Genomic DNA, 10739 nt, shown 5'->3' on the forward strand with positions numbered 1-10739 from the left:
CTGGGGGGGTTGCCGGCCAGGATCCCAAGGAGTTTCGCTGTGTGGTGGGTGCGGCAACGCACTACATCAGTGCATGCTTCCCAACCTGACCTGATACATATGGTTAAGAAAAATCACTATATATTTGTGCAAGTTCTACTTTTCAATTCATATGAGTAACAGGACTGAAAGTAACAGAACTGAGTTTTTGCATAGAAATAAAACCATTGTCACGTGTCATCTAAGCCAAGATAATGTTGAGCACATTCAAGTAATTTATCAAAAATGTATTTTTTCCCATAAACAAAGTCTAAGAAATAATCTGGATAACAGGACAGTGTTACATTCCACCACCTTAGATATACAATACCTTACAATAACTGGGGAGAGAACTAAAATGGTGCATTATTTATTAATAAAGAAAATGTATTTAAAGCGTGAATGGAAAATATTGGTCATAAAATAATACAAAAAAGATTTTTTAATGTTTTAAGCATTATATTTCATGGTACAGTGTACCATTAGTGAGCAGGGGTAGTTGTCAAACTATTTTTTCAGTGTTCTAAGTATTTTTTATGAATGTTTTGCATTATGTGTATTCGCAATGAGGACATTGTGGAGGCCTCTTTGCTTGATAACAACATGTATTATAAAGCTAATTTTCAAGCATATTTATGCATAGAATGTTCTGGAGACAAAAATAGCACCAATATGGCAGAATGGCCCCTCTGCTGGTTTCAACTAGCGCAAAACTAATTTCACTTTAATGACTCAAGTTAACTCTGCCAATTGATAGGAAGTTACACAACACGTTAATGCAGAGTTTCGTTTCCTGTTTTCCTCGTGCATCTCTCTGGGTTTCTACCATCCATTAGCGCACTTACTGTCCTGTTTGTGTGACTGTCTGCAAAAATAAGACTGGAGACAGAATAATTGGTGGGATGCGCTGTTCAGTATTTTGCGGTATTTTAACGAACACGAAGACTTTTTACGGTATCCATTAAAGATTGATCAAGGACATGCAGTACCCAACACTTTCCACTTTGAAGTGCTTTTCTCGTCCAAAAACCTTTGGTTAGATTATTTAACGGGATATAGTGTCTGTTCTATTTTACGATGGTGCTAAGATGTGGGGGAGGCTCCAGCAGGGGGTGATGTTGAACCGGAGTGCAGAACTAGGGTGACCAAATTTTGCCTTGCAAAAAGGATCCAAAGAGAGATGTCTAAGCAATGCGAATATGCATACAGAGCAGTGTGGAGTCTCAGACTGTTTGGAGGGCAAGGGCAAAAAAATAAACCCCCCCCCCACCCCCCAAACACACATAGAATGGTACGCTATGTATTTGTACTCCTCAAGACTGTTCAATTAATGAGACTACAGATGCAACCTGATCTCACATTTTCGTATACAGAGGAACATCTAGAGGGTACATTACTGATTTACTTTTATCGAATGTACAGGAAACTGTGTCTCATTGTGAAGCACCGTATTTCATTTTCATCACTGGAAGGGCACCTATCAAACAGATTTTTCCCTCCATTACAAGGGCACTTCATAACTGCATCCTTTTCCATTGGAAGGGTTCAAGTCCAGAATTTACTTTCAACCAACCAGTTGAGCATAAAGAGTCACAGAGTACTCATCTGGTTGGTTGAAAGTAAATCATGGTCTGGATTTTTACTTTCTAGACCTGAAATTGCCACCTCTGCTATTATCACATTCACTCCAACAGAAGGACACTCACTGAGACACTTCATCGTATTTTCTTGCTCTATAAGGCACATTTCCTCACATGAATGAGGCAAAATCACGTGAAGGGCAGCCAACAGTGGCATTTTCCCACTCAAAAGGGCACTTTAACGACGTTTCTTCAGCCATACGGGACGGTCACTACACAACAAATTGTATTAACAGTGATCCAAATATTAAATTCAATTGTGAGCAAATATACACTCAAATCAAAATAAATCGTTTTTATGAAACGCTATGTTCCATGATCCTATGAAATACTACAGAATAGAGGCTTTGTTTATTTTTTTTTCAGTTGCATTAAAATTTGGGTAATGGGTGACAGAAAGAACAAACATTTAACCTACTTATTTTGGGTAATTTCAAGTATGTTTGCCAGGTTGATAGCAACAAGCTCAAAAGAACTAGTCTCAAAACTGGGTCGATGCATAATACAATGCTGCAATTCACTTCTAATGCATCATTCACGGCCCAGGCAATTGAATGTCATTAGTTTATTTGAGTCTCTCATTATCCATTTTTGCTTTAGGTGTCAGATGGGCACGTACCTCTCATTCTAATTAATAAACGACTGCATCTCACATGACTCCGCACCTCCGATCACCCCATGATGCACTAATAGGAGAGCCCGGGCTATATCACTGCGTACGCTGACAGCCGGAGCGACAAAACCGGTGTAACATCGCCCCCTGCTGGAGCCTCCCCAACATCTTAGCACCATCGTAAAAAAGAACATCAGATGTCATTAATTACTGAATTCAAACAAGTAAACAGGTGAAAAAAAAAATCAACCCACAGATTTAGCCACCTCGAAACATTAAGGGCTTTTGGAAGTTGCCCTTGTTTTATGCTAAACTAAGTCCTTTTAACCAAAAATTCACACACACACACACACACACACACACACACACACACACAAACACACACAGCGCCCTCCAAAATGTCTGGGACAAAGACACATTTTTCCTTGATTTACCCCTCTGCTCCAAAGTTCAAAATTTCAAATCAAACAATCCAGACATGATTAAAGTGCAAAGTGTACGACTTGAAAGTTATTTGCAGACATTTCGGTTTCACGATGCGGAACTTACAACACTTTTTGTACTTAGTTGCACATTCCTTGCATGCAATGACTGCTTGAAGCCTGCGATTTACAGGCATCACCAGGTGCTGAGTATCTTCTCTGGTGATGCTCTGCTAAGCCTCTACTGCAGCCACCTTCAGCTTCTGCTTGTTTTGGGGACTTGCCCCTTTAAGTTTCCTCTTCACTATATGGAAGGCATGCTCAGTTGGATTTAAATTGGGTGACTGGCTTGGCGCCATTGAAGAATTTTCCATTTTTTTGCTTTGAAAAACTGTTTGCTTTAGCAGTATGTTTGCGATCATTATCTTGTCGCAGGATGAAGTGGATGGATTTGGAGGGATTTACTGGAACCTTAGCAGGTAAGATGTTTCTATACACCTCAGAATTCATTGTGCGACTGCTGTCAGCAGTTACATCATCAATCATCAATGCCAGTATCTGTGGCAGCCATACATGCCGAAGCCATAACACCCCCACCACCGTGTTTAACAGAAGAGCTGGTATGCTTTGGATCTTGGGGAGTTCCTTTTTGTCTCCACAATTTCCTCTTGCCATCACTCTGATACTGGTTAATCTTGGTCTCTGTTCATAAGACCTTTTTCCAGAATTCTGCAGGCTCTTCGAAGTTCTTTTTTCCACAAACTGTAATCTGGCCATCCCCTTTTAGTGGCTGACTAGTGGTTTGCATCTTGCAGTGTAGCCTCTATATTTCTCTTCATGGAGTCTTCTGAGGATAGTAGTCTCTGACACAGACACTCCTGGCTCCTGCAAACTGTTTCTGATCTGCTGGACAGGTGTTCGGGGGTTTAGTGAGCATTCTTCTGTCATCAGCAGTGGAGGTCTTTCTTGACCTATCAGGCCCTTTACGATTACTGAGCTCACCAATGGTTTCTTTCTTCTTAATGATATTCCAGAGTTCATTTTGTAATCCTAGTGGTTTTATTCTTGTTTTTTCAGCCTCAGAATGGCTTCTTTGACTTTCAATGACACAGCTCTTCTCTTCAAGTTTACGAATAGCCACTACATACTCCAAATGATAGAAACAAGCCTAGATATCTTATCCTTGCACTAATGAAGCAACTTCAGTAATCACAAACAACTGTGACATCCCAAACATTATAGTGCCCTGATATGAGGGGGACTGTGTATAAAATGTGTTGTAATTTCTACATGGTGAAACTAAAATGTATGCAGATAACTTTAAGGTCTGGAATGCAGTTTCATCAATTTCATCATTTCTGATTGATTTGAAATTTTGAACTGTGAAGCAGAGGGATAAATCAAGGAAAAATGTCTTTGTCCCAAACATTATGGAGGGCACTGTATCACTGTATATACGTACCTGAGTTGCCAGGCTGTCCTAAATGAAGGACAGACAAATCTGCTGGCCTTTAACCACAAACCCAGGACAGATGGCCGGTCCTGCTCTCTCACCCCAAATGTCAGAAGGAACGTGACAACCAAAGTATAGTTGTCAACTCATCATTAGGCATGTTGTAATTACAGACCAACAAGATACTACAGACAATTTCTGACTATCCATCCATCACCGTAACCACTTAATCCCAACTGGGGTGATGGGGGGCACTGGAGCCATCCCAGGAATAATGCGCACAGGCAGGAACCAACACACCGCAGGGCACACACACACAAACACATGCACGAAGTTGGCAATCAATCTATCCTGCACACTTCTGGACTGTGGGAGAAAACCCACGCGAACTCCACACAGAAAGGTGCTACGCCCGACCCGGGGAGCGAACCAGGGACCGAACCCAGGATCTCCTACGCCCGACCCGGGGAACGAACCCAAGACCCAAGGCAGCAGCGCTGACCACTGTGCCACCCTCTGACTATCTAAACAAAAACACTAAAAAATAATGATGTATATTGAAAATCAAAATTCTCAATCGTTAAAACTACTTTGTTATTTAATGGATTTACAGATTTACACTGCAATTTACTTACATTTACTATTTAAATTACATTAAAATCCAAATATACAAAATATCTATATACAAAATTTTATGCAAAATACCTGAATAAAATATTGCCATGTAGTAGCTGAATTCAAACTGTACAATGACTCTATACAATCTAATTCTGCTTGTTTTTTTTTTAAATACTATTAGTAGTTCATCAGGTTTTAACAATCTCTACACATCTACACATTCCCAATCGAAGACAAATGTACATGCCATTACACGACTTGTCTACAAGCTAACAAAACAGTAAGATTTATGCATCCTTGCCAGCTGAAGAGCTCCACTACACCGAGATAAACTTGAGATATGGAGGTAACCCTTTGTGAATTTATGTATATCTATAAGCATCTGCTTAATCATAAAGCTATCAGGGCAGGCTGAACTCATGATGTCACACTAGTGTGCTAGTGAGGAACTGCACTGCTGGTAATAAGACAGACTCCAAATACTAATTTTGTTTTCAAGACATAACCTCGAAATTTCCAGTGTGCCCCACAGAGCACTGGGCATATTACATCGCCCAGTCTCGTGGGTTTTTTTTTTTTTTAATGTTGATATTAACCTTGACAGAAAAATAAGTAATATAGCCTGTTTTTTCCTAGTTTACAGTTCAGGGGACAATAAAATGCTGTCCAGGCAAAGTGGCAGCAGGGTACCGCGTGAATAAAACTCAGGCATCTTAGGCAAGTAAACGAGCACTGACAAAAATAACAGTGCAGGTGCCGATTCCTCCAAGTCCCTGTGCGGTATGTACCATAGAACTGATTTCAGTAACTGCAGTGGACTTCAGGGGCGTAGCTACCCCAGCAAAATGGACTGGCCCCCTGCTAGAATTGGCACTTTTAGTCTGAAAAAATACAGATCCTCCCACAGACCATTTTGCTGAGGTCTGGAAAAATTTGGGGCCCCTATAAAGGGCTGGGCCCCCAGTATCCATGCCCATCTGACCCCCCTGGTGGACATTCCAGGACTTGCAAGGTAGAAAAATCAGTACAATCCCTGCATAGTTATAAGTACAAAACATAAGCCTAAAGACACTTAATCACAGTTTACCAGCTCATCTCAGCTGCAGTTTTGCAAACCACAAACAGCCAGCACCAAAATTGCTGGTGTAATCAACAAATAATTAAACCAGAAAGTAGTAGTTTGCCCTCAATCAGGGACATTATCTCCAGTGTCGTGCAACCTCTGCTTGGGCTGCGTTGAAGAGCGCCCTCTGCTTTTGTGGAGGGGTTGCTGCGAGTTCAGCACAATGTCCAGGGACATTGGCAACTCAAAACGCTCCAGCATTTCTGAAATTTTTTGCCGGCCGACACCATGCTTGTTTCTCCTGAGAAAAGAAAAGCAAGATAACGGAAGAATATTGCTTAAATCAACATCTGTTCACAGCATTAGTGGAAATTTTAATGAATGGTTAAAAATAATGCACACTGGTACAAGAGATACCGGCACAGCAAGTGTGTTTATGCATAGCATAGTGTTAAGAATTTTATAAAATTCCACACTGTCACCTGATTCTGAAATACTGACTACAATCCTAGAACTGTATAGGTTTAAAGTTTAAAACATTGGCTTAAATTGAAGTCTTTACTTTTCCAACTCTGTGGGGTCCAACTTCCAGTTGGTGTTGGGCTCACAGAAATCCACGCGATATCCCCTTTCTACAGCCTGTGACATGCCAGAGGAAAATCAAAGTCAAATTAGTGTAAATAACAAGCACCAATAACACACAAAATACATAACCTGACAAACTCAAAGACTCCTTTTAGATCTAAAGGACATTGATGGTCAAAGTGTAAACTTCTCACCATTTCTGCATATGGCTTCATTTCCCAAGCCTGCATGTTTGTATTGTCAATAATTACTGGAGAACGATTGTCATCCATAGCCTCCCTGGCTGAAAAACAAGAAACAAAAAACAGAAAATGATTCTTTCCTAAACTATCAACATGCATCCATTCAAAGCAGAACTTTTGATTTATATAAGGAAGGAGCATAATATACAGAAAATCATAATGCAGGTACATCAATACATGCAATTTGATATCTAGAACATATCAGAAAAATGTAGCAATAAATGTTTGCTACTTTCCAGCAGCTGTGACACTGAAGAAATAAGCCAAATATTTTCCAGGGGCTGCCTGGAAAGAGACCGAAAGCAATGAGTGTAATCTTACCCCGGTTTTGATTCCAGCTATGAGCGTCTCCCAACAGACCTGGGTCATAAGCATAGCCTGTCTCCTGGGAGAAGTAATCATCAGTGCTGAGGACCAGCCCGTTTGGACCAGATGAAAGGAGGTCCCTGAATGAACGAACACACACACACACAAACACACACAGTCAGCAGAAGTCTTTTTTCCTTTTGGAAAATCCTCAATAGGACTGCAAACTATATATGTATAAAAAAGGTTATGTATTCTACAGTTGCAACCATTGCTTAAGTAATGGATGTAATTAATTTACTTTGGAATTAACAAGAAAAGCAGTTAACAAGAGCGTAAATTCCATTTCCAAACACTGTATAGTTTCATAATAAATTATATACAATAAACTCTACACACTTTCCACAACGATTCATAAATTCAAATATTTTTCTACACATGATTTATTCCAACTGGTGAAATATTTATTTAATGAATAATCAGGCAGCTACATCCTGATCTGTAGAAAATAAAACACAGCAACACTAGCAATGCAGTCTGAACCAACGGTGTAGTTCAACTGTTTTGTGGAGGTACAACTTTGTCAATAAAAGCAGATTATCTGAGAACTCACTGGGCTAAAGTTGACTTTCCAGACCCTGGTAGTCCTCTCATCAGGATCAGAACCAACGGGGAATCAAGGAAACCTTTCTTTGAGTCTGACGGCTCACAAAACTCTTCATTGAGATGATGCTGCCGGGGCCCAAATTCTATATCGGGACAAGTTCTCCAGTCGGAACCATCCTGTTCATATGACTGAAACCAGGGTCGGCTTCTGTGGCTGGAACAACCATTGGCTTGATTGTTTTCCAAATCATATGGGGGAAAAAAGCTTTCACCACAGCCCTGGGAAGTGTAGTGATCACCAAAGCCATCAAAACCTGCAAAGTCAGACCCCGGTGGGAACGGCTGCTCCCATTCTGCTATAGGAGGGCAGTCATAGAAAGTACTCACATGCGGCCTGAAAGCTGGATGGTATAAGGGATTTGGCGGTGGTGGGAAATTGGGAGGCCCATATAATTTAGGCTCGCTGAACCTTGGATATGGGGGGCAGGGAGGACCCCCAAACGATGGGGGATGCTGCCACTGGTTCTGATAATAGGGATCCCAGCTGCTGTGATTTGGGCCATAATGGAAGTCGCGCCTACGTTTCCAGGAATGCCATTCCTCGTTGGGGGGGTCCCGGTATATATGAGGCCGACGATAAGGTCTGTGACCTCTGCTGAAATGAAACCCTTCTTCTGAAGGAGTCGAGTTTATGGATTTCTTTGCTTCGACGCGGCTCTCATCTTTGTCGGTGCTGTTGTCAGGAGTTTCTGCGGGTTCCATCTGTTCCAGCTCTTTGTAGAACTCAGTCAGTTTGTCATCCAGGTTCCCCTTGGACTCAGTCGGTTCAGGCCGGCACATCGGCCCGATGAAGGCTGTGCTCCGGATGACCCACTCCCCATCGACCAGTCCTCCAGCCTTCCTGCCTGGGCTCCCACTTCCCAGGTTTCTTGCTCCTTCACCCTGATCTTTTTTTGAAAGTCCATCTTCTACTTTGGGTGAGGAGCTAGCTGGCCTTTCAGACGTGCATTTAATAAGTGAATTGTCATTTATCGTATCACTGGACTGACCCTGTGATCCGTCGCTTCGTTCTTCAGCCTCTTGCGGATTTCTGTCCTCAGCAATGGGGGGCCTTTCTGTGACAGCAGCCTCTGCTGGTTCATCCAGCCTCACAACAGTCTCCTCTTCATTCTTGACACAAATGGCGTCAGCATCCTGAACACACGTCTGACCTTTGCTTGCCAGAGGTTCTCTTACACCTCTGTCTTTAGCATCAGCCACAGATGTACTTGAACAAAGATTAAGCATCTGAAAGGGACAATGAAAGTCAATGAAAGTATAATATATAATATTATATAACAGAAAGCAGGACAGCCAAAGTCATGAGCATTTTTAAGCGTATGAGATATTTACAACAGGGTTGCCAACTTTGGTCAGCTGGCTGGAGAAAGATTTTCAATTCGAGTATGCACTCACATACACAAGAATTTACATGTATGTAATGGTTTTATTATCTGGTAAATAGTCTGTATGGTTTGAAAACTGCCCCAAACACTTTTGATGTAGCTAACTGTAGGTTTATAATGGAATAATACATATTTGAAATAATATTTCTTGAAAGCGTAAGAGTCTGAAAGCATGTCATGCCAGATGCATGAGAGCTGGCAGTCCTGATTTACACTGCATTGTTTTGTCAAATGAAAGTGTGCCAGGGTTTAATTGCTCACAAGTATTTGGCTAATTGCTTCTTAAATATTAATATAAATTTGCATTTTACTTCAGAAGCATAAAAGTTTGTAAAACGTTCAGCTTTTCTGTCCAAACTAATATGCCTCAAAATTGTTTCCTAAAGAATGACATGCGTTTCCTTCTGATGCAGTAAAGCACATCCATGTTTACTTTCACTGATACGCTATTGCTGTGCAGTTACACAAAACTGCCAATGTCAATGCGTTACTTAAACTGTGTAAGTGTAAAGTGACAAAGACACTGGATATCTAAAATCTTAATTTTATTTATGACCAAATATATTATCTAAAGTTACTTCTTGTTTTGTAGTATTGTCAGGTTGTGGTTTACTTTCAGTTTTGTTACGTTGTTACGATGGTAAAAAATCTTGATGTTTATTATATTTTCGACAAATGCATGAATAGATCTAATACGTGGAGGTTAATTTCGAAACAAGCGGGCTAAACTTCAGCGTATTAATTTAACCAAATTAAAACGATAACAGCTGCAATGTGACTTATACATGAGACTAAAATACATGATCTGGAAGCGATCAGCCACTGCAAAGCAAACCGCCAATACAGCTCCGGATAGCAGCGATTACACGCTTAACCACTGCTACTGTAGCGATATATACTACGTGAAAGACACGTTATTCCTGCAACATTCTCAAGTTTAAGTAAATTAACAGCAAACCGGACTTAATTTAAAAAAACATATTAAACACCTCGAGAGTTTGCTTACGCTATGATTTTTTTCTGGAAAGCTCCGTTGAATGGTTTAAGCGTCTTCACCACTTTAAGTCACATTAAAATGAAGGTTGCTGTACACACAGACACTATTACCCTGGATTACTCTGGGAGATGTACATTATTTAGACGCATACTATCCCCACCAAGCGGCATGTCACCCGACCCTCGTACCGGAAGTAAACATGCGGCGCGTCTATCTGTTCCTGGGTGTGGCCGGATAACGCCGCCGCTATCAAAGGCGCAGAACCGCGCCAGTAGGTGTCCGATGCACGATCGGTTTCGCGCATGCGCATCCGCCATGTTGCTGGCCGATCTGTCCCAGGTCATAAATCCACAGTCCTACGAGACTTTAATGCAAAGTCGGATGCGCGTTTTCGGTCATGTCCAGTTGCTGCATTAGAAGCCAGCGAGGATGTCCGTGTTTTATGCAGCCCTTCGAGAGTATCTCGAGAACCGAAAATATTCTCCAAAGTTGGACAAAGACTTACCAAAGTCACCCAGGTGGCAGCAAACTATGTCTTAAAAGTCAAGTCAAGTAGGTTTTTATTGTCATTTCAACCATACACACAGTATATAGTGAAATGAGATACCGTTCTTCCAGGACCATGGTGCAACACAGAATAAAACAGAGCAACATCGTGCAAGTGCAGACAGGACACAAGCATAACAGCACAAATTGACAAAACAAGACAACATACATTTGCAAATTAACAG

General features: G+C 41.2%; 1 protein-coding gene across 3 annotated transcripts; it reads right to left on the bottom strand.

Annotated features, from left to right (window-relative positions):
• Positions 1-4726: 4726 nt before the first annotated feature.
• Positions 4727-10266, bottom strand: n4bp2l2 (NEDD4 binding protein 2-like 2). Of its 3 annotated transcripts, none has more exons than XM_048980704.1 (6): positions 10197-10266; positions 7574-8853; positions 6976-7100; positions 6607-6695; positions 6390-6466; positions 4727-6128 (listed from the first exon to the last, which is right to left on the bottom strand). In XM_048980704.1, exons 2-6 carry the CDS (start codon positions 8851-8853, stop codon positions 5951-5953), a joined length of 1749 nt encoding a protein of 582 aa, XP_048836661.1. In that variant the 5' UTR covers positions 10197-10266; the 3' UTR covers positions 4727-5950. The 3 variants fall into 3 exon arrangements, with proteins under 3 accessions (XP_048836661.1, XP_048836660.1, XP_048836659.1); XM_048980703.1 differs by having other exon boundaries at positions 10001-10222; XM_048980702.1 differs by having other exon boundaries at positions 10018-10221.
• Between the last annotated feature and the right edge of the window lie 473 nt (positions 10267-10739).

Source organism: Brienomyrus brachyistius, chromosome 17, assembly GCF_023856365.1.
Source record: "Brienomyrus brachyistius isolate T26 chromosome 17, BBRACH_0.4, whole genome shotgun sequence".
Lineage (NCBI taxonomy): Eukaryota > Metazoa > Chordata > Actinopteri > Osteoglossiformes > Mormyridae > Brienomyrus > Brienomyrus brachyistius.